Genomic DNA, 25,138 nt, shown 5'->3' with positions numbered 1-25,138 from the left:
TAATAAAATTTTTCGCAAGTGATTACTAACAAAATATTTATATGACAAAATGTAGTCAATTACAGACTGTGATTACATCAATTAATGACTATTGATTACAACTGCTGATTGCATTTTCCTCATGTGTAAACAATACACACCTTTTTATTCAGCTCTACACTAATGGCATTTGCTTCCTTCAGGAATATAGCATTACCCCATAGATCATCCTGAAAATGAGTCAAGGAATATACTCACAACCATATAGTATAAAGGTATACAAAAACAACAAATATGTACAAGCAATATTACACATTTCAATTACAAATTTGGTTGGGTTTAATGTTGCACCGACACAGTTATAGGTCATATTGAAACTTTCCAGCTTTGATGGTGCAGAAAGACCCCAGCTGCCCCTCTGTGCATTATTTTATCATGGGCGGGCACCTGGGTAAGAACCATCGATCTTCTGTAAGCTAGCTGAATGGCTTCCTCACATGAAGAATTCAATGACCCAACTGAGGCTCAAATTCACATCGGTGAGGGGCAAGTGATTTGAAGTCATCGACCTTAACCACTCGGCTATGGAGGCCACACAGAGGAAAAAAAATTTGATTAGACAGATGATGATGTAAAATTGGTCAGTAGATGACATATCTGCCGCCACTATGGTTAAATGGTCACGAACATAGAGAGCATCTTCTAAATTCTCCTACAACATCTAAAATGACTAATATCATTTATCTAGGTGTTTAATAAATAGGAATCTAGAAGCATTAATTCATAAACTTAGGCATTCATTTGTTTGTTTTTGGTTTAGTGCCATTTTTCCCTGTAACGGCGGGCAGTTAACCTAACCAGTGTTCCTGGATTCTAAACCAGTACAAACCTGTTCTACGCAAGTAACTGCCAACTTTTCAACATGAATCAGAGGTGGAGGACTAATGATTTCAGACATGATGTCGTTTATCAAATAGTCATGGAGAACATAAACCTCGCCCAAGGATCGAACTCACGACCCAGCGATCCATAAACCAACGTTCTACATCCTGAGCTAAGCGGGCGGGCTTTCAGTCAATGTCCAAAATACATGTATAAAATAAACTAAGATACACTGAAATCATTAACACTTGTGGGTGTCAAATTTTTGTGATTTCATGGTTCACTCAATACATGAATTTAAATTCCAACAAACAAGTAAAATACCCATTCATTTTATGTTTAAGAGAATTTCATGAATTCATATCTGCCAAAAAACTGTGCCCACAATATCAGCTGATTTTGTATTTGTCTAAAATACATAAAGGGAATGGTGGTCTAATGATTAAGGTGCCGGCCGCTCAACCCGGGGGTTGTGGGTTCAAGCCCCACTGGGGTTACAACCATGACTTCTCATATGACACCAATACTGGTTTTCCAGGAAGCAGACTTGAGAGTGGTTCAAATAAGTTTTAAGCTTTCAGCACAATAGAGCTAAAATAAATCAGCATAAATTAAATACCTACCCTCAATGATGTAAACTGATGATATTTCCACTTTCTGAATCCCCAGGCAGCCAACTGGTAATCCCGGTCTGTCCAATTGCATTCTGGGATATAAAAACCAAATTTACAGGCTTGTTCCTATACATGACCTTAAAAACTTCAATTCTGGTGCAAGAAAGAAAATTTGTCAACCAAACAGTTGATATTGGCCTCTATATGGTACACAGGATTTAAATCAGGATCTGCACCAAACGAAACACGGAAGACTCAGATTTGTCCATTTTATAAACTCATGTATAAGATAGTACAACATTTTTACTTTGGCAAAAAAATGATAATTCAGATGTAACTGTATTTACAGTGATCACTTTGCAGAGTTCAACCAGTTTTTTCTTAAGTAATCCTGTTAAAATATACTGTGTCTGTTAACCTTTGGTATTCCACTGGTAACTTGTTTTTTTTAGAAGTAGCTGCCAACTTCACCACATGAATGACTGGTGCTAAACATTTTGTAAGATTTTCAACAGAAATATTTGCTCACCACAGATGCTAAAAAGCTCCTAACTTCTATACTGTAAGTCTCTAGTCCTCTCTACTAAGCATGCTTCCTTTTGTCAGTACTGTTTGCTTAACTAATCCTTCTAGCCTCCATCTGCTTTTTGGTTTTTATTAGGTCATTCTGACACAAAGCAGATCAAATGATGTCTTTCCAGCTTTTTAGGAAGAACCTTTGTTAAACTCTGGTAATTATTTCAAGAACAGTGTGCACCTCACCCTCAACCGATAAATGGATGCAGCCACAATTATTGACATCCCTTTGCTTACAAATGGACTAGGCCACAATTAATACCATCCCTTTGCATACAAATGGATGGGGCTGCAATTAATAACTTCCCTTTGAAAACAAATGGATAGGACCACAATTAACAACATCCCTTTGCATACAAATGAACTGGGCCACAATTAACAACATCCCTAAGCATACAAATAGATTGGACCACAATGATTACCTTCCTGTTGCTGTAACAACATGGCTTCTTCCTCTGACTGCAGGTCTGATACTGTTATAATACTGGACATATAGATGTCTCCAACTTTCTTGTAACTTAATCCTTGCTAATCCTGAATATAAAACAATATATAGATTCATTGATCTCCATGATCTTGTATAAACATATCAAGGAAAATTAAATTCATAATATTCTTGCAATCAAGGAATTAACCTTACCATGCTGGACATGATTGATTCTGCCTTGCGACATTGAAAAGATCATATAATTTCATTGTATATCTCTCAACGATCTTTTGAAGCATCCAGTTCAAAAGTTAATGTACTGTCAAATTGAAATGACAGTTGTTTTAGAAACATAGCAAGATAAGGTTAACCACTAATCCAGAACTTGCTCAAAATGATAATTTCAAGTAGCACTATTTTAAGATTTTCATATCAGGACATCGGGATTGAGCTGCATACTGAACATATAACTTTCCTTTCAAAGTTGCACTCATCTATGTTCACTGTATCAAAATCTCATTAGAAAACTAGAACTTTACTTTGTTTTCAAAACAACAGATCTGGTTCTTCATTCTCTTCTATACGTTCTCAAGGCTAACCATCTAGCCAAAAAAATAAGTTTCATAGTTAAATCACTCTTTAATTATTATTTATAGCTGCTGAAAGTAGGAGTTGCATGATTTTTGTAACAAGTATAAATCTTTCCTGTTAAACATTTACAAAATTTTAGTCTTGTGTATTATAAAACTTTCCAAAAAATAAATCTTTCTGTTGTTTAGATTTCATCACAAGAATTAAAAGACAATCTAACCTGTTTTAACTTATTTTTTATAGATCCTGGTCCTATGGACCTACAATCTGAAACATAAATGAACTCAATGATTCATTATTAATCACATTAGCATTCCTTATTAATTTAAAACTTGTTTTTAATCATGGGCTAGAGTTAAGAATGCCCTTTGCTCTATGGTAAAGTAATTGTTACTTGAACTATGTGAATAATAGTATTTTTCCATGTTATACCGACGAACAAATTTGCTGGTCTTATCAAGTCCAAACAAAAGAAGCTGGACTGTATCTTTTATTCATTGAAATGTTACAATCTAACCTGTATAATTATATATTCCATGCTTGGGAAAACCAAATAAAATCAGGAGTGGATGCAGTGGTCCAGTGGTAACACTGCCTGCCTACGAATCCAGGGGTCGTGAGTTCAACCCCCTCTCTTCTAACTAAAAATTACTAACACTGGGATAAGAGTCCCATGTATGGGTGCCTTACATCTGGCACGCTAAAGAACCCGGGAAGCATCCGGAACTGGAGCATCTTCTGTATCTTGCACTATCCTCCCACTAACATTACTAACAGTCTTCTGGAGGAGTCACCCATATGGGTTACGGGTGACTATAAATAAGCTTACATACAAACCAAATAATATTTTTACTCTTTATTTAAACTAATGTCCTTAAGATGTAGACTGTCTTTGTTCACAGCCCATGTTTGACTGAATATAGAGATTTTTGGCTTACTTTGTCTCCATTTCTTTCCTTAGATCTACACCTTGTTTCTCTAACAACTCTAGCTGGGCATACGTCCAGTCCACTGGTTCTGAAATATTTTAAACAAATTTTCCAAAATTACTTCTTGACATATTTATTCAAAAAGAAATCTTAAATCCGTTGCTGTAACCACAATTCATTTTTGATAAATAAAACAAATTGTTTAAAATATTTTTTTCCCCACAATTTGCTCTATCAAGGTGTCTGTACCTGCTCGAGATAATATTTGGATATTGGGTCTCTGGGAAAGTGTTTACAAATAATAATTAGAAAACAAAATTTTACCATTTGGCATGTCTGAGGTATCGGTTAACATGGCTCGACTCTGTCTGGCCTGTATTGGATGGTTAAACCTGAACACATGATTCTTTCCTAGGATAACACGGGAACCAATCTTCAACTCTGTCGCACCTTTAATCTGGGTACCATTTACATAAACCAGGGCATCTCCACATGGGTTAATAGTCACCTTACCTGAATAAAAAACATGATTTTTACATTATAGTTCCCTGGGGCTAATTTCAAATTTTCCCATAAAAAATAATTTGCAATAATTAATCCACATTAGATTCAACAAAATTTATAAAATCTATAAAAAGATCATTTGAAAGCACAGAAATCAACAAAGCAGATTTAAAAGTCAAATTGTTAAAAATTGCACAAAAACTGAGACATTTCATTTGCCAAGCAGGTCTAGTAATTTCTTAAGTATATATTTGTACTGAAAACATTCAAAAGTTGAGAATGTCTTTATTACTATATAATTACTTAAAGTTAAGAATGTCTTCACTACAATTACTATATAATGACCAAAGAGATTTATTTATTACAAATCTTTTAGAAATGATAAATGAGTATTTTACCATCATCATTTTCAAATATACAATGTTCATCTTTGATATATGTTCCATAGAGTATAACCTCCTGCTGTACACTAGCGTGCTCTCGACCACACCTACAATTATCAGTATTATAAATATTACACTTGACAGTGTGAGCAACTTTCCCATATGTGTCTTCAAATTCGCCAATTTTCTTCTGTTTTATAGCATAAGTAAGACTGTAAATTTGAACAACACTGCCACACAAGTACAGTGTTAACACCAACAATATTCAGACCCTGTCCAGACCAGACCAAAAGTTCTTATAATAGATTTCAGTTTTAGAAGATCTGATTTGTTTTTTGTGTTTTACTGTTACAGGAATTTTGAAGTTACCTGTTTATATAGAGGTCACAAATACTAAGAAAGTGTCAAAACTAATGTACTTCTTAGGTTTGTGTATGGATCCAATTTCTGTAGGAACTTTATTTGGGAAAAGGTTGCAATTCACAATAAGAAGTATCTTAGTATAAGCTACAAAAATCTACCGTAAAAGACAGATATTAACCCTTATCATGCTGGGCACAACTGATTCTACCTTTGCGGCCAGTGTAGATCATGATCAGCCTGCACATCAATGCAGTCTGATCAAGTTCTGCACTGTTTGCCATTCAGTCAGTATCTTTTTGGTAAACACCCCTTTTAACACTTAATGGTACTGTCCAAATTCAAAGATGGCCAAGTTCGTTACATAAATTAAGCAGGGTAAGGGTTAAACCATTCTGCGTGACATACCTTGTTACACCTTCTTTAAGGTAATAAATCAGACACTCTGACATTAGAGGATCCTCGTTCAAGTTGACTAGATGGGGTGTTTTCTTTGGTGAGAACACGCCTATTGTACCACCATCCTGCTTCAGAGCCACACCCATTTCTGCAAGCACTGCCTCTCTAAAAAACAAAATTGATACAAAGCTATGTTTAATGACCCCTCCAATTTAAAGGAAAATTGTTATTTTACAATTTAAAGGAAAATTGTTATTTTACATCTTGATGGATTTTCTTGTGTGTTTAAAGAAGCATGTCTACATTTTCTTTTGAAATACTGATCTATGTCCATAGTAATCATAAATCATTATTTTACTACAAATATTTACAGTATGATTAACACAATAGACAGCTTTCCTATATGTTTTGCATTATGTTTTTCTTTTACAGAACTAACAAATAAAGGTACAGTTTCAATTTTGAAAGCATAAATAATGTTGGAGGGCTGTCCCATTACAATAACTAAGCCCAATTAAGGCAATTCTTTTCACTGGAAAAAGTCTAGGTTGGGATAAAATCGGCAAACTTTGCACTATTTTCTGAAAGCTATGAAGTTACACCTGAAACAAGTAGTCAAATTTAGAGTCATATGACAGACACTTTACCAAGAAACTCGGAGAAAATGAAACACTTCCTTGTAAAATCTATGTACTTGATGTATAATTAACATGACCCTGTATGATTTAAATGTTATCCTTGTTTCACAAAATTTCCATCTTAATGAAACAAAAAGTTACAAGAAGAATTTATGTTCAATTCCTCTTAGCAGAGTTAAATGAAATGCCGTGTTAATTACCACTCATTACTGTTTACTGCCAGACTTGATGCAAGAAGAGAATGTAAAATACAAAAGCACTCCCTCTGAAGCTTTTTCTCATCAGCACCTACCGTTATAAAACTTTAGTTTGGGGAGGGGTCTCAAAATGTGGAATATGATCACAAATTTGAAACAGACCAATATCGGGGCTGCATTTCAAGACCAGTCATTAAGACGATATAACCTTGAACTTGGTATTTTTCATTTGCTGTTAGATCTCTTAACTAGAAAATACCTTGTAGAGTATTAATCTCTTTGTTTATATGTAGGGTTTTAAGTCACAAAAACGAAATGTTAGGTCATTATCATGGTGACTTTCCAGCATTTCTACTGGTAAAGGAGGACACCTGATGCTTGAATCAGATATCGGCGTGGGGGGGGGGGGGGGCAACCATCTATTTTCCTTATGCCACGAGGAAGGTTTCCTCACAGGAAGGAGTTCAACGTGAAGCAGTTTCAAACCCATCGTGGTGAGGGGGCAAGTGATTCAAAGTCAGCAAACATTACCAGTCTAGCAAAGCCTCTCAGATAATACATTCCTAAAGCTGAAATGTTACCAGTCTAGCAAAGCCTCTCAGATAATACATTCCTAAAGCTGAAATGTTACCAGTCTAGCAAAGCCTCTCAGATAATACATTCCTAAAGCTGAACATTACCGGTCTAGCAAAGCCTCTCAGATAACATTCCTAAAGCTGAAACTTTACGTCTGAAGCTCTCAGATAATACATTTAAAGCTCATACGTCTAGATTCAATATACATTCCTAAAGCTAAAACGTTACATCTGCAGCTGATTAATCCTAACTGAATAAGTCCCTCTCAGATAAATACATTCTAACTGCTAAGTCTAGAAGCTCCAAAAAGAAACGTTACATTAAATCAGTATACATTCCTAAAGGAATGTACCTAGCAAAGCCTCTCAGATAATAATCCTAAAGCTTTCCTTAGCAAAGCCTCCAGATATACGTGAACAGTCTAGCAAAGCCTCTCAGATAACTTCCTAAAGCTGAATGTACCAGTCTAGCAAGCTCTCAAAATACATTCTAAAGCTGAAGTTACCAGTCTAGCAAAGCCTCTCAGATAATACATTCCTAAAGCTGAAACGTTACCGGTCTAGCAAAGCCTCTCAGATAATACATTCCTAAAGCTGAAACGTTACCAGTCTAGCAAAGCCTCTCAGATAATACATTCCTAAAGCTGAAACGTTACCAGTCTAGCAAAGCCTCTCAGATAATACATTCCTAAAGCTGAAACGTTACCAGTCTAGCAAAGCCTCTCAGATAATACATTCCTAAAGCTGAAACGTTACCAGTCTAGCAAAGCCTCTCAGATAATACATTCCTAAAGCTGAAACGTTACCAGTCTAGCAAAGCCTCTCAGATAATACATTCCTAAAGCTGAAACGTTACCAGTCTAGCAAAGCCTCTCAGATAATACATTCCTAAAGCTGAAACGTTACCAGTCTAGCAAAGCCTCTCAATAATACATTCCTAAAGCTGAAACGTACCAGTCTAGCAAAGCCTCTCAATAATCATTCCTAAAGCTGAAACGTTACCAGTCTAGCAAGCCTCTCAGATAAACATTCCTAAAGCTGAAACGTTACCAGTCTAGCAAAGCCTCTCAGATAATACATTCCTAAAGCTGAAACATTACCAGTCTAGCAAAGCCTCTCAGATAATACATTCCTAAAGCTGAAACGTTACCAGTCTAGCAAAGCCTCTCAGATAATACATTCCTAAGCTGAAACGTTACCAGTCTAGCAAAGCCTCTCAGATAATACATTCCTAAGCTGAAACGTTACCAGTCTAGCAAAGCCTCTCAGATAATACATTCCTAAAGCTGAAACATTACCAGTCTGCAAAGCCTCTCAGATAATACATTCCTAAAGCTGAAACGTTACCAGTCTAGCAAAGCCTCTCAGATAATACATTCCTAAAGCTGAAACGTTACCAGTCTAGCAAAGCCTCTCAGATAATACATTCCTAAAGCTGAAACGTTACCAGTCTAGCAAAGCCTCTCAGATAATACATTCCTAAAGCTGAAACGTTACCAGTCTAGCAAAGCCTCTCAGATAATACATTCCTAAAGCTGAAACGTTACCAGTCTAGCAAAGCCTCTCAGATAATACATTCCTAAAGCTGAAACTTACCAGTCTAGCAAAGCCTCTCAGATAATACATTCCTAAAGCTGAAACGTTACCAGTCTAGCAAAGCCTCTCAGATAATACATTCCTAAAGCTGAAACTTACCAGTCTAGCAAAGCCTCTCAGATAATACATTCCTAAAGCTGAAACGTTACCAGTCTAGCAAAGCCTCTCAGATAATACATTCCTAAAGCCGAAACGTTACCAGTCTAGCAAAGCCTCTCAGATAATACATTCCTAAAGCCGAAACGTTACCAGTCTAGCAAAGCCTCTCAGATAATACATTCCTAAAGCTGAAACTTACCAGTCTAGCAAAGCCTCTCAGATAATACATTCCTAAAGCTGAAACTTACCAGTCTAGCAAAGCCTCTCAGATAATACATTCCTAAAGCTGAAACGTTACCAGTCTAGCAAAGCCTCTCAGATAATACATTCCTAAAGCCGAAACTTACCAGTCTAGCAAAGCCTCTCAGATAATACATTCCTAAAGCCGAAACATTACCAGTCTAGCAAAGCCTCTCAGATAATACATTCCTAAAGCGAAACGTTACCAGTCTAGCAAAGCCTCTCAGATAATACATTCCTAAAGCGAAATGTTACCAGTCTAGCAAAGCCTCTCAGATTAATACATTCCTAAAGCCGAAACGTTACCAGTCTAGCAAAGCCTCTCAGATAATACATTCCTAAAGCGAAACTTACCAGTCTAGCAAAGCCTCTCAGATAATACATTCTAAAGCTGAAACGTTACCAGTCTAGCAAAGCCTCTCAGATAATACATTCCTAAAGCTGAAATGTTACCAGTCTAGCAAAGCCTCTCAGATAATACATTCCTAAAGCTGAAACATTACCAGTCTAGCAAAGCCTCTCAGATAATACATTCCTAAAGCTGAAATGTTACCAGTCTAGCAAAGCCTCTCAGATAATACATTCCTAAAGCTGAAATGTTACCAGTCTAGCAAAGCCTCTCAGATAATACATTCCTAAAGCCGAAACATTACCAGTCTAGCAAAGCCTCTCAGATAATACATTCCTAAAGCCGAAATGTTACCAGTCTAGCAAAGCCTCTCAGATAATACATTCCTAAAGCCGAAATGTTACCAGTCTAGCAAAGCCTCTCAGATAATACATTCCTAAAGCCGAAACATTACCAGTCTAGCAAAGCCTCTCAGATAATACATTCCTAAAGCCGAAACATTACCAGTCTAGCAAAGCCTCTCAGATAATACATTCCTAAAGCCGAAACGTTACCAGTCTAGCAAAGCCTCTCAGATAATACATTCCTAAAGCTGAAACGTTACCAGTCTAGCAAAGCCTCTCAGATAATACATTCCTAAAGCTGAAACGTTACCAGTCTAGCAAAGCCTCTCAGCTAATACATTCCTAAAGCCGAAACATTACCAGTCTAGCAAGCCTCTCAGATAATACATTCCTAAAGCGAAACTACCAGTCTAGCAAGCCTCTCAGATAATACATTCCTAAAGCGAAACATTACCAGTCTAGCAAAGCCTCTCAGATAATACATTCCTAAAGCGAAACTTATTACCATCTAGCAAAGCCTCTCAGATAATACATTCCTAAAGCAGAAACATTACCAGTCGAGCAAAGCCTCTCAGATAATACATTCCTAAAGCTGAAACATTACCAGTCTAGCAAAGCCTCTCAGATAATACATTCCTAAAGCTGAAACATTACCAGTCTAGAAAAGCCTCTCAGATAATACATTCCTAAAGCTGAAACGTTACCAGTCTAGCAAAGCCTCTCAGATAATACATTCCTAAAGCTGAAACGTTACCAGTCTAGCAAAGCCTCTCAGATTATACATTCCTAAAGCTGAAACGTTACCAGTCTAGCAAAGCCTCTCAGATAATACATTCCTAAAGCTGAAACATTACCAATCTAGCAAAGCCTCTCAGATAATACATTCCTAAAGCTGAAACACTACCAGTCTAGAAAAGCCTCTCAGATAATACATTCCTAAAGCTGAAACACTACCAGTCTAGCAAAGCCTCTCAGATAATACATTCCTAAAGCTGAAACACTACCAGTCTAGAAAAGCCTCTCAGATAATACATTCCTAAAGCTGAAACATTACCAGTCTAGCAAAGCCTCTCAGATAATACATTCCTGAAGCTGAAACATTACCAGTCTAGCAAAGCCTCTCAGATAATACATTCCTGAAGCTGAAACATTACCAGTCTAGAAGAGCCTCTCAAATAATACATTCCTAAAGCTGAAACATTACCAGTCTAGAAAAGCCTCTCAGATAATACATTCCTAAAGCTGAAACGTTACCAGTCTAGAAAAGCCTCTCAGATAATACATTCCTAAAGCTGAAATGCTACCAGTCTAGCAAATCCTCTCAAATAATACATTCCTAAAGCTGAAACATTACCAGTCTAGCAAAGCCTCTCAAATAATGCATTCCTAAAGCTGAAACATTACCAGTCTAGCAAAGCCTCTCAAATAATACATTCCTAACGCTGAAACATTAAACTGATATCCAGAGGTCCATCCTATTTTCATTCAGACTAATAATTACCTTTCTTTTTTAATTTCCTCCGTTTTTCTTAGTTTTTCTTCCCAAGACTGGTTGAGCTCGGCGATCAATTTCTCGGACATTTCCAGTCTTTCTACAGCATCCTCCCCACCATCCACAGTTACAGAGGATTTACGAGATCTGTTCACTGTCTGTGGTATGCCTTGTAATCCTGGTAAAGAATTGGGTTTAAATAAAACAGGAAACATATCAAGCATTGTACTCTACGTATGGGCATTACCTACCCTGGTATTTTACATTATTTACAAAACAAGATAGTTACCTTACAGTTAATGACTAATGCCCGTAAAAGAATAACTCTTGTACATCCTGTATTTCCTTTCTATATTTTCTTTTCAGTTTTCACGTAATATTCTTAACAATAACAATTGTAGTCATAATGTTTTTCAACTTTATTAAGTTCCTTGTTGATATGAAAGTTTACATTTCTTTAAAAAAAAAAGTTCCTGTTGGCAAAAAAAAAGTGTTAATGGAGCCTGCCTCCTACTTTCAAGCAGATATTTGTTTAAAAAATCCTATTCATTATAAAACATACATCTGTTAAAGGGACCTGCCTGCCAGCCTCTACTGTAAAATGGATATATGTTAAAGGGGCTTGCCTCCATGATAAAACAGGCATCAGATATCAAGTCATAAACTAATATGAGTCAAAATCTTCTGAATAAGATATAAAATTAAGCAAAATTCACTGTATTTTACACCACATTTCATTTGCATGATGATAGCATTATGTATTTCTACACATTAGACAGACTATACAGGCATGTTTTATAAAAAGTACTGCCTAAAGAATCTTGTACTGCTTTGTTGTTACATTTTATTTCAACATTTTTTTTTATATAAATCTCAAGGCAGCCCCTTTAACACTTCACAAGAAACATAGGAGACACATCATATTTTCTTTAACAGTTGACACTTTTACCTCACACCAACAAAGGTAAACGTTTCAAACAAGTTTAATTTGTGAAATGTCTAAATTATGATCTTTAAATTTGTGTTCTTTTTCTTTCCCAAATGAAGCTTTAAAAGAATATCTGAAGATTTCCTTATTACCTTCTCCGACTGTGATTCCCTCCTGTGAGAGAATTTCTCGGAGACGTACCACCTCTTCTTTCAGTTCACGTATAAGTCTGGCATTTGGATCTTCATTGACAACGGCCTTACACATGATTTGTTTGGCTCTGTCTGCATACCTGTATAGCCAATATATCAGACTTAGTTCTACTTATCAAGTAATAAATGCCTGTATGTTATTAATCATCTGACTGACCACGGTTTGAATTTCAGATGCATAGAAATTGAACGGCAAGGGCGCACAGTGGTGAATATATCCAAGCAGCTGAATGATCAACTGTGGTACATCAGACTATAAACCTTAAGAAGACCTAAGTGATTTTTATTCTAGCATTGTTCTTTGAAAAGTTATGATAAAAGTGATGGGGAACTTCATTCATCCAAGAGGTAATGGAAAAGATGTCAATGACATGTAGCAATTTGATGTCCTAAGAGTATCTCATATAGTTTGCAAACAAACTGGTGTTTATCACAGAATATACAGTGCCTGACTTCCTGCCATTGTTTAACTCAATGAAGATACTGCATCATGTTAGAATGTAGTTAATATGAGCCGTGCCATGAGAAAACCAACATAGTGGCTTTGCGACCAGCATGGATCCAGACCAGCCTGTGCATCCGCGCAGTCTGGTCAGGATCCATGCTGTTCGCTAACAGTTTTTCTCCAATTCCAATAGGCTTTAAAAGCAAACAGCATGGAGCCTGACCAGACTGCGCGGATGCGCAGGCTGGTCTGGATCCATGCTGGTCGCAAACCCACTATGTTGGCTTTCCCATGGCACGGCTCATATCATTATCAGGTACTTACAACGTTATATGTAACATGAGCACTGCATCTGAACCCCAACAGATTTTATTTTTGTGTTATAACTCGAGAAAAAAATTTAAATTGTCACGGTCAGACAAAAGGTTATAGGAAGTGAGAAAATGCCTTTTGTGGAAAAAGAAAACAGATTAAAATGCTCGACTTATAATGGGCATATTTCATTTGCTATTTCAAAAGCCGTTTTGAATTTCAGATGTTATTCTAGAACTGGCGTAAACACCGTAGAAAAAGAAACACCATTATAATATAGTTCCTGCTTCTACAGAGAGTATCAAATGTGGCTGGGAACCTAGTACTGCCACTATCATATACCTCTGCACTAAAGTGTGCATGCATCTATTGAATGATATGTCTAATTTAAACACTGATGCAACATTCTGAGGGTGCTTGCACAAAGCTTGATATCATTTCCAAGAAATACAGAAAATATTAAATAAAATTTATGTATAACCTGAAACAATGTCTAAAAGATAATATTTACCACATTAAAATAATTAGAAAAAACTTTTTTCGAAGACAGTTTATGGATATTCTGAACATACTGCCAATCTTCATACCTCATTCAAAATCTGTCTGGCAGTACTGTAACAAGACTTGATTACTTATTGATTTCCCAAAAGACTTCATTTGACACAATTTAAAGCACTGACCAATGAGACTGACAAATGTACCAGTTGATTTTCTGAACAAAACAAACTCATTAATTGTTAAACCATTGCAATAAACTAGATTTATAGCCTCTCTGGGAGAAAAATATTGCAATACGGAAAATTGGAAAATGCCAGGTCTATTTCTGAACCTTTTTTGTAGAAAGTAACTGAAATGATTAATATGAATACATGAAACAAAACAGCAAAATATTGCAAACCTTTCCAGATAAGCGCATATGAATCAAGGACAGAAAAAAGATATACATAGTAAATTTTACTTTGAGGAATTTATATTGTTCAGCAAATTATTCTACTGTGTAAATTTATCACTGTAGCACAAGATTGTGACCAAGAATATCTTCACCATACTTCAACAACAGGTACAGCTTACGCCCTTGCTCTACCGACAAAATTTGGACAACAGGTGTCTCATATGACTGTATGATCAAGAGAAGACAGACAAAATCCCTCCCTCCTTATTAAACCTGACCATGAAAGACTGCATTAAAAATTAATAATTACGACCTTAAGAATGGTTATTCTTCCATTCATGTTGATCCAGTTTAAATTTCATTTAGATCATATCATACCAAACAAATTTAGCGGTGCTTTCACCCATGATGTTGCAGCCTCACCCATATCTATACATCAGGTTTATGCAGAATATCTCCAATGATGATGATTGTGAATGTTCAAGACGTTTAAAAGAAGTTTGGAAAATTAGGGCAGGTAAGCCATGCAAAGAATCCTGTTCAGAACAGTTAAAACCTATTTTTATTACATAGTGCCAGTTTGTATTTTGTGCTGTTGTCCAGTCTATAGTTCAACACAGGTTTGCTGGGCTAAAGTTAAGATGTTGATTATCTTTGTAATTACTTTCCAATGCCATGTAATAAAACATTTATTGAATGGCTTGCCAGGCAACGGTCAAATTATTATCATTTATGACCAGCAACTTATTAAACCTTAGCCTGCTGGTGGCAAGTGATTTTGCCTTTGCCACCAGTGCAGACCAAAATCAGCCAGCACATCTGTGCAGTCTGATCATGATCTGCACTGTTCGCTATTCAGTCAGTAAATTTTCAGTAAACATCTCTTTGCATAATAAGTGGCACTGCCTAAACTGAATGATGGACTAGTCTATTTTAGAAATTTAGGAGGGTAAAGGTTAAATAAGCATATAATATATATATGAAATTAGTTTTACCTCAAAGTACTGAGAGTTTCATCATAGTTGATGTCTGCGGGACTGAGTGCAGCTATCATGGCTGTTTTTGAATTTCCTCCTAAAACAAACAAACAAAACACGTGTACCAACGGATAACCATTATTCAGTATAATTATGGTAACTGATGGACAGACCATGATTTCTTGATCATCTCTGAATACTTTTCTCTATATACTTCTTTTTTAAATTTTGAGGTTTTGTTTTTCTGAATTTTTTCCCTCATCTTTTCAAGTACAGAAAATGGGCATTTTTTTTTCCTTCTATAGATACTGTTTCCACTTTGGAGCTCTTTTGTAATGCATCACACTGCCGGTTGCCATGGAAACAATTTTACAGATAAATATTGAATAACAATGCATGCTGTGTCCTTATAAAGACTATATCAAATCTTGTAATTGAGAATATTTGCAAGCTGCAGCATTTAGGAAGTTCTCTGAATTATTAAAAGGAATGGAAACTGAAGTCAAACTAATATTCATAACAAAAACAATTTTCCCTGGAAAAGACAATTAAAATTAATTATCAAACACTTTGTTGACAATTTAATTCATTTTGCTAAGTTAAAAAACAAAAGCCAAACATGCAGAATAACATGCAGAACAATCAATGTTTCCTCAAAAACACCCCCAAGAACCTTGGCTCATCTAAATAAACATCTAACAATTTCACTCTGTATCAAATGACAACAGTTATCTATAATAAGACCTTGTCAGAACATAGTTTCTATCTTTAAGAAAGGCAAATTTACAATATGGCTAAAAAGCTAGAGAAGATAATGGTCTTTATAAGCGGACTTCATTATATCTGCCTGTACTTGAAGTTGGCCCTTTGCACATGTTTGACTGTAGTTGCATTTAAGAAAAATGTTTTAAAGAAATGAAGTTTAATAAAACATTAAGAAGGTCCTTTGGATGCACAGATTGAAACCAAAAACTGACAATAGTAGACGTTCAGCTCAGACCATTATACTGTTCATAAGAGTGCACCCCCCTCTCCCCCACAACTCTTCTTTTAGGAACAGGTTTCACAGAACTCCAGAACTCTATGTAAGTTATGATTAACTTAATAATATATAATGTAAAAAGGTTTTGTCAAAATGCTTACACAAGTTTGCTTTCAGTCACGTGATACATCAGTGTTTCAAGCTCTGGACTGTTTTAATCAGCTTTTTCATACTTACCAAGATTTTCTCTGAGGAGCCATGTTAGAACAGAATCTCTGTAAGGTATAAATTCACTCTTCTTTTTCTTCTTGCTTGCCTGATGTGAAAAAGAAAGAGTACGGATATTCATAGTGATAAGAAAGTCAATTCACATGTTATAATAAGACGGGAGACCAGTCTATAAAACCAAGCATCTGATTGGTCGAAACTGAGCATAGTCCTGAAAATGACCACTGGAAATGATACATTCCAAGACTGGTCTCAAAGTTCAACTTATAACCTGCCCCAGTCAAATTTATAGAACAAACTTCATCAGATTTATATGTGTTTGGCTCTTGATTTAAAACACAGCAGTACTGAAAAGACTAAATGCTTGAAAGCAATCAGAAGACATAATGTAAGTAAATCTACAGACTGAAAACATTTTTCTTCCATTTCTCTGTCTCAGTAAACAGCATAGCCCCGCCTCTGTAGACAGAAATCTTGCAAGATCAATTAAACTAAGACAGCAGACAAATTTACATTGTTGTTATGTTGTAAACCTTGGCAATTTCTTACCAAGTTTGACAATATTATTGGAAAGGTCTGGCAATTTGATAACTGTGTTGTCACATTGTGCGAAAACTTTAAAATACATATTACAGGGGCTTGTCTCCAGTAGTACTTCACAAACTTCACAGTGTCAAAATTTTCAAAACAGATAACATCATATATCTTATATTAAATGTCAAAAATCAATGTAAACTTGACATATTAAGGTAAGCTGTCAAGTACGGCTTTGACATATTTAATCAGCAGTCTAAATTTTGAAAATATACCATTATATAAGCAGAGAGAGGCACTTTTTAAAGATTTATACTTCTTGCGTTTTTGTGAAAGCAGCACTTGTCAATAAAAATCTGTACAGTAACTAAAGTTCAAAGTAAAAAAGATTTGTTCTTGTACAATGAATATCATCTTACACAAGGATTATTTCCATGATAAATATAAAACTACTTCACTAAGTTCAGTGTCTTTTTACATGCAAATGTGCTAAAGAATAAAACTATTAGCTTGATTTAGCTTCACTTCACCATGATTATTCCCTGAAAGCAATCAGGGGAATTGCATGATTATGATACATGCACATGCATATCATATGTCATCGATCTGTGGTTCCAATACAGCTCAAGGAAATTTGTTACAGAACAACTCAAAAATACAGTTAGGCCACTGTGCTGATTCAAATGGAAATAGCATGCCTGATCTAGGGTATGTCAACCATGTGCTAGGGTTACCTGACAGAGATTTAGGGTATGTCAACCATGTGCTAGGGTTACCCGACAGATATTGACAGTAAGTCAGGTATTCAAATCTTATCCTGGAATTTCTACCCTTTAAATTTTGTCCAAATTTACTGTCATCTTTCATAAATTGGGTTCATTAACATTCTTTCATTATTAAAGATGTATAAACTGAAAATTCGTAAGTTAAATATTACTTTTAAGTAGGTAATTTTAGCTGTAAGGAAAAAAGGAGTGACCTTTTACACGAACATTTAATGTGTTACTGGATTGTCTGGAAAAATATCATAAATATCAGTACAGTACCACCTCCTCTCCTCCTTTATTTCTTTTCAATTATAGTAACAACAGATTCCCTGCAGCAGACAACAAAATGTAGATCTCCAAAGACCAACCTAACAGACAGATAATCCATCATTTGATGTTATGAATGGATAAAATCACACTTCCAGCATTTCAACTTCAGGCACATTGTAGGAGAAACCTATCCCTCAAGTCTCTTTGGAGATTTTGTGCGAAAAATGACATCCAAATGTACCATAATTTTTCATACATCTACCAGGCTTTTTTTCTGCTATATTTAATGAAACACTGACACAAATATAGGTCATATGGTAACTTTCCAACTTTGGAGGAGGAGAAAGACCAGGGGCCATATTCATAAAGCATCTTAAGTATAAGTTTTGACTAAAGTTGAAGATTTTACTTAAGTTTGTGGTGATATCAGCTTAAGTCTAAGTGAACTAGCGTGGTCACATGAGTGACGAATTATATCCCCACAATATGGCCTTGTCACAGAACTAAGCCAATGTCAAAGCTGAACTTACTTGACCTTTGACCTACTGACCTCAAAATCAATAGAGGTCATCTGCTGGTCATGAAACTGCTTTATTTTTGCTATTTTTGAAACTGCTTTTATTTTTATTTTTTATCATGACCAACCTCCCTATGAAGTTTCAAGATCCTCGGCCCAAGCCTTCTCAAGTTATTGTCCGAAAAAGGTTAAAATGTTCCAGGTCACTCTGACCTTTGACCTTTGGAACTCAAAATCATAAAAGTTCATCTGCTGGTCATGTCCAACCTCCCTATTAAGTTTCGTGATCCTAGTCCCAAGCGTTCTGAAGTTATTGTCCGGAAACAGTTTAAATCTTCCGAGTCGCTGTGATCTTGACCTTTGACCTACTGACCTCAAAATCAATAGGGGTCATCTGCTGGTGCTAACCAACCTCCCTATCAATTTTCATGATCCTAGGCCCAAGCATTCTCAAGTTATCATCCGGAAAACGTTTAACTGTTATGTATTATTGTGACCTTGACCTTTGACCTACTAGCCTCAAAGTCGAACTTGACCTGTATTCAATCATGTTACACCTGTGTGCAAAAAAAAATGATTCTAGACCCAAGCATTCTAAAGTTATCATCCGGAAACCGTTTAACTGTTCCAAGTCACTGTGACCTTGACCTTTGACCTACTGACCTCAAAGTAGAACTTGACCTGTATTTCATAATGTTACATCAGTGTACTAAAATTTATGATCCTAGACCCAAGCGTTCTCAAGTTATCATCTGGAAACCATTTAACTGTTCCGAGTCACTGTGACCTTGACCTTTGACCTACAGACCTCAAAATCGAACTTGACCTGTATTTCATAATGTTACATCTGTGTACTAAAATCTATGATCCTAGGCCCAAGTGTTCTCAAGTTATCATCTGGAAACCATTTAACTGGAGTCACTGTGACCTTGACCTTTGACCTACAGACCTCAAAGTCGAACTTGACCTGTTTTTTATGATGTTACACTTGTGTACCAAAAATTATTTAAATCGGTCAAGCCTTTCACGAGTTATCATCCGGAAACCGTTTTACTGTTCAGGGTCACTGTGACCTTGACCTTTGACCTACTGGCCCCAAATTCGAACTTGACCTGTATTTTCTGATGTTGCACCCGTGTACCAAAAATTATTTAAATCGGTCAAGCCTTTCAAGAGTTATCATCCAGAAACCATGAAAACCAACGGACCGACCGACCGCCAAGCTCACTCCTATATACCCCCCACTAAACTTCGTTTTGTGGGGGTATAAAAACTTATGTCCTATTCATGAAACAGGTTAAACTTAAGATTAGTAAGAAATGACTTAAGTCAGAAGACAAAATGGCGTTGTGGGTACGATTAAAGTGTTGTTTTCAGATAAAAGCACTTTAAACATAATTGCGTATGTTGTATCTGTCTGAAATTAATGTTGTTTTTTTTTAATGTTTTTGTCCACAATAAAAGCCAAGAATTACTTATTAGGTTGTTTTATGAATAACAAATATACTTCAGTAAAATAAATTTCTTACCTAAGTAATACTTAAGTAAATAATCAATTTCTTATACTTAAGATGCTTTATGAATACGGCCCCTGGCATGCAGAGCTATATTTCAGGAACTTAGGCCAGCACATTGATAAAACCACTGACCAAATTCTGTGAGCCAGCTGGATGACTTCCTTATATGGCATAATTCTACACCCCATGCTAAGATATTGAAACCAACAGCTGTGAGTGGCAAATGATATGAAGTCAGTGACCTTTCACATTTGTTCGGCCATCAAGATCCATAATCTTCCAGTGTTTCAATGAAATTAGGGAGGCTGTGATTTCACACTCTTCTATGGGCCAAATGCATGTGTAGGACTTCTACCATAATTATGTTCACAAAAAAGTCTGATAGGAAATTCTACATGTGCAATTAACTTTAGAATCTTTGCAATTTTCAAAAGGTATAATTGTTATATTTTTAATATTTGTGCAGTTCCATTTGAAAATTATTCTATTTACTGTTTATTACTATGAAATAAAAACTTTCCAAGACCATTTTGTGTAAAGGCATCACAAGATGCCAGAGATAAAAGATTTGTCACAGGGCATTTACAAGGACTAGCAATATATCTGTAGGAAATGGATGCCCCTCCTATGGCAGGCGCTATATGATGTAACAAGAGGGCCAAGATGGCCCTAGGTCGCTCACCTAAGAAACACGCCATAACAGTGTAAAACATGTTTGACCTAATGATTTCATGGAAACAAATATTCTGACCAATTTTCATTAAGATTGGACCAAAAAATTGGTCTCTTGCGATAAAACAAGCATTTTCTTAGATATGACCTAGTTTTTGACCCTAGATGACCCATGTTCAAACTCGACCTAGATTTTATCAAGGCAATCATTCTGACCAAAATTCATGAAGATCAATTGAAAAATACAGCCTCTATCACATACACAAGTTTTTTCTTTGATTTGACCAAGTGACCTAGTTTTTGACCTCAGATGACCCATATTCAAATTAGACCTAGATTTCATTAAGGCAATCATCCTGACCAAATTTCATAAAAATCAATTGAAAAAAAAAACAGTCTCTATCACATACACAAGATTTTTCTTTAATTTGACCTAGTGACCTAGTTTTTGACCTCAGATAACCCATATTCAAACTCGACCTAGATTTCATCAAGGCAATCACTCTGACCAAATTTCATGAAGATCAATTGAAAAATACATCCTCTATTGCATACACAATGTTTTTCTTCGATTTGTTCTAGTGACCTAGTTTTTGACCCCAGATGACCCATTTTCGAACTCAGCCTAGATTTTATCAAGGTAATCATTCTGGCTAAATTTCATGAAGATCAGTTGAAAAATACAGCCTCTACTGCATACACAAGGTTTTTCTTTGATTTGACCTAGTGACCTAGTTTTTGACCCCAGATGACCCATTTTCGAACTTGGCCTAAATTTCATCAAGGTAATCATTCTGACCAAAATTCATGAAGATCAATTGAAAAATACAGCCTCTATCGCATACACAAGGTTTTTCCTTGATTTGACCTAGTGACCTAGTTTTTGACCCCGGATGACCCATTTTCGAACTCGGCCTAGATTTCATCAAGGTAATCATTCTGACCAAAATTCTTGAAGATCAATTGAAAAATACCGCCTCTATCGCATACACAAGGTTTTTCTTTGATTTGTCCTAGTGACCTAGTTTTTGACCCGAGATGACCCATTTTCGAACTCGGCCTAGATTTCATCAAGATTATCATTCTGACTAATATTCATAAAGAATAATTGAAAAATACAGCCTCTAACGCATACACAAGGTTTTTCTTTGATTTGACCTAGTGACCTAGTTTTTGATCCGAGATGACCCATTTTCGAACTCGGCCTAGATATTATCAAGGCAATCATTCTGACCAATATTCATGAAGATCAATTGAAAAATACAGCCTCAATCGCATACACAAGGTTTTTCTTTGATTTGACCTAGTGACCTAGTTTTTGACCCGAGATGACCCATTTTCGAACTCGGCCTAGATTTCATCAAGGTTATCATTCTGACCAATATTCATGAAGATTAATTGAAAAATACAGCCTCTATCGCATACACAAGCTAAATGTTGACAGACGACAGACGACAGACGCCAGACGCCGGACATCGAGCGATCAGAAAAACTCACCTGAGCATTGCTCAGGTGAGCTAAAAACACAAAAGTGTATGTCCTGCGAATAAGGCGATTTGACAACAGAACACATAAAGAAGTTATGAACTGGAAAAGAAAAATAACCTAAAATAATTTTTTTCTTTCAACATGTCTTAAAACTAAGGGTCTGTGTCTTGTATTGTTATGTTGCATGTTTGTACCAAGTTACCTGATAATCCTTCCAGAAACAAAATCATACATAGGGCAAAAAAACCACTGACAGCAAATTGCTGACCTTTATGTAAGACCCTGACCTTTGAGCTAGGGGTCCAAGTCTTACATGTGACACTGTATCTTACTGTGGTGAACGTTTCTGCCAAATTACTTGAATATTCATCTATGTATATAAACTTAAGAAAAATCTTTGGTCACAAAAAATACAATGATTCCGGCATAAAAACAAGCATACGTACACAGGCAGTGTGTGTTCGGGTTTAACATCTTTTTCAACAATTTTTCAGTCATATAAACGACGGTGTCTACTTGTAGCAGTGAGCACAATGCCCAACTTTATAGTGCTGCCTCACTGGAATATCACACCGTAGACACGCGGCATGATACCCCAACCAAGTCACATTATACAGACACCGGGCTGACCAGTCCTAGTACTATCCCCTTAATGCTGAGCGCCAAGCCAAGAAGCTGCTACTACCATTTTTTACGTCTTTGGTATGACGCGGCCGTGGATCAAACCCACGACCTCCCACACTCGAAGCAGACACTCTACCACTAGGTTATCGAGGGGGTACCATACACAGGCAGACACACATGAACAAAGACAGGAGTAACACTATATAGGTCCCCTATCATATTTAATGGACGGGGTTTGAAGCATCTTGACTTAATCGTCTTGCATAAACATGCAAAAACCATAGTGCGACCTTAGAGTATACAGTAAACATCACTAAGTATGAGTGAATATTGTTTGTTGTCCATGGGAAATAAATTCCATTTTTGTTGTCTTTCAACCATCTTAGCTATAGATCTGTAATATAAGACTTAAAACTGATCAATTTTCAAACTGCTACATATTTTCCAAAAACGTATAGATTTAAATACAGTCTGTATCAATGACTAGTGTTCTTTAATAGTAAACAAAATTTTAGAACAGCATAAATATTCCTGAAATATATATAGAAATTGTGATTCTAAGTACTGGAGTTTTTAAATTTAAATTTCATTCTCAAAAGGAGCAGCATGCCTTGGTGGGAGTTTTGCGCTTACTAGGGAAGGATTGTGACAACCTAGCTATTGAAGAATAAAATGAAACTCTTTCTCAGCAGTAAGAGGTGATTATAATTAATTGATTCTACTAGATCTACATACCTTGTTCTTCTTTGAAAGACAAAGAAAAAGTATTTTACTGTCATCAAAAATATTTTCTGTCATTTATATTAATCTATATATTGTGCAGTTACAGAGATGTAATTATGTTGGGGAAAAATTCAACACAAATGGTAAATGCAAACATCTGAACACATGTATTGTTAGCAGACAATAGAGCTTGTTGATGGACACAATTTTTTTTAGCTAATCCCTCTACTGTTTTCAAGGCCAGCAAAAATCAGTCAACAAGTGGTGTAATTAGCAAGAGAGAAACTCTCAGAACCTTGGCCTTGACCTTGAACTTAGAGGTAATGTCTGTTTCACCTGACACTCAAACACCACAAAGTGACCTTGACCTTGGAGGTAATGTCTGGGACATCAGACACTCAAACACCACAAAATGACCTTTACCTTGGAGGTTATGTCTGTGACAGACACTCACACACCACAAAGTGACCTTGACCTTGGAGGTAATGTCTGGGACATCAGACACTCAAACACCACAAAGTGACCTTGGCCTTGGAGGTTATGTCTGTGACATCAGACACTCACACACCACAAAATGACCTTGACCTTGGAGTGGCATCAGACACTCAAACACCACAAAGTGACCTTGACCTTGGAGGTAATGTCTGGGACACCAGACACTCAAACACCACAAAATGACCTTTACCTTAGAGGTTATGTCTGTGACATCAGACACTCACACACCACAAAGTGACCTTGACCTTGGAGGTAATGTCTGGGACATCAGACACTCAAACACCACAAAGTGACCTTGGCCTTGGAGGTTATGTCTGTGACATCAGACACTCACACACCACAAAGTGACCTTGACCTTGGAGGTAATGTCTGTGACATCAGACACTCAAACACCACAAAGTGACCTTGACTTTGGAGGTAATGTCTGTGACATCAGACACTCAAACACCACAAAATGACCTTGACCTTGGAGTGACATCAGACACTCAAACACCACAAAGTGACCTTGACCTTGGAGGTAATGTCTGTGACATCAGACACTCAAACACCACAAAATGACCTTTACCTTGGAGTGACATCAGACACTCAAACACCACAAAGTGACCTTGACCTTGGAGGTAATGTCTGTGACATGTGACACTCACACACCACAAAATGACCTTTACCTTGGAGTGACATCAGACATTCACACACCACAAAGTGACCTTGACTTTGGAGGTAATGTCTGTAACATCAGACACTCAAACACCACAAAATGACCTTTACCTTGGAGTGACATCAGACATTCACACACCACAAAGTGACCTTGACCTTGGAGGTAATGTCTGTGGCATCAGACACTCAAACCCCACAAAATGACCTTTACCTTGGAGTGACATCAGACATTCACACACCACAAAGTGACCTTGACCTTGGAGGTAATGTATGTGAAAACATATTTATATATTTCACTAAAGGCCTCTGAATTAGCCCTCTTCAGCAAATTCAAGTAAAAACAATTCAAATTACAAAAAAAAAAATAAGAAAGTAATTTAAAAATAGTCTGCAATTCCAAAACATTGTACACCCTTAGCAAACAATATATAAATGCTTACAGTGCTTTTTTTTGAAGTAATACTGATATTTTAACCTGAGCCTTTTTTGTTTGTGTGGTGAGAAATTCCTGTTAAACACATGCTCTTTATAATGGAGGTAAAATTGTTCTTCCTGGTAGAGTTTTTGTTTCCTTGAACAGTAAGCCAAGGTAACATTTTTTTTTTAACATCTAACAAATGGAAATAATGCACTTTACAGTGTTAACTGAAAAAAAACTCAAGGTTTTTAAGCAAAAAAGGTATCAACAGATGTGCTCATATGGTTTACAGTGTCACTTCATATAAAG

General features: G+C 36.3%; 1 protein-coding gene across 1 annotated transcript in view; it reads right to left on the bottom strand.

The window, feature by feature from the left end:
- The window catches only part of LOC123528104 (kinesin-like protein unc-104), a 116,926-nt gene that overhangs the window by 46,431 nt on the left and 45,357 nt on the right, over positions 1-25,138 (bottom strand). The window contains exons 11-22 of the mRNA XM_053524004.1: positions 16,160-16,238; positions 14,959-15,037; positions 12,255-12,394; positions 11,184-11,352; positions 5,654-5,809; positions 4,901-4,992; positions 4,323-4,511; positions 4,008-4,086; positions 3,290-3,329; positions 2,474-2,579; positions 1,485-1,567; positions 141-209 (exon numbers count right to left, since the gene is read on the bottom strand). Of these exons, the coding sequence (XP_053379979.1) occupies positions 141-209; positions 1,485-1,567; positions 2,474-2,579; positions 3,290-3,329; positions 4,008-4,086; positions 4,323-4,511; positions 4,901-4,992; positions 5,654-5,809; positions 11,184-11,352; positions 12,255-12,394; positions 14,959-15,037; positions 16,160-16,238 (1,281 nt within the window). The remainder of the gene's footprint in view (positions 1-140; positions 210-1,484; positions 1,568-2,473; positions 2,580-3,289; positions 3,330-4,007; positions 4,087-4,322; positions 4,512-4,900; positions 4,993-5,653; positions 5,810-11,183; positions 11,353-12,254; positions 12,395-14,958; positions 15,038-16,159; positions 16,239-25,138) is intronic.

The sequence above is a fragment of the Mercenaria mercenaria genome, chromosome 14 (assembly GCF_021730395.1).
Source record: "Mercenaria mercenaria strain notata chromosome 14, MADL_Memer_1, whole genome shotgun sequence".
Lineage (NCBI taxonomy): Eukaryota > Metazoa > Mollusca > Bivalvia > Venerida > Veneridae > Mercenaria > Mercenaria mercenaria.
This window is presented reverse-complemented; position numbering and strand designations above follow the sequence as displayed.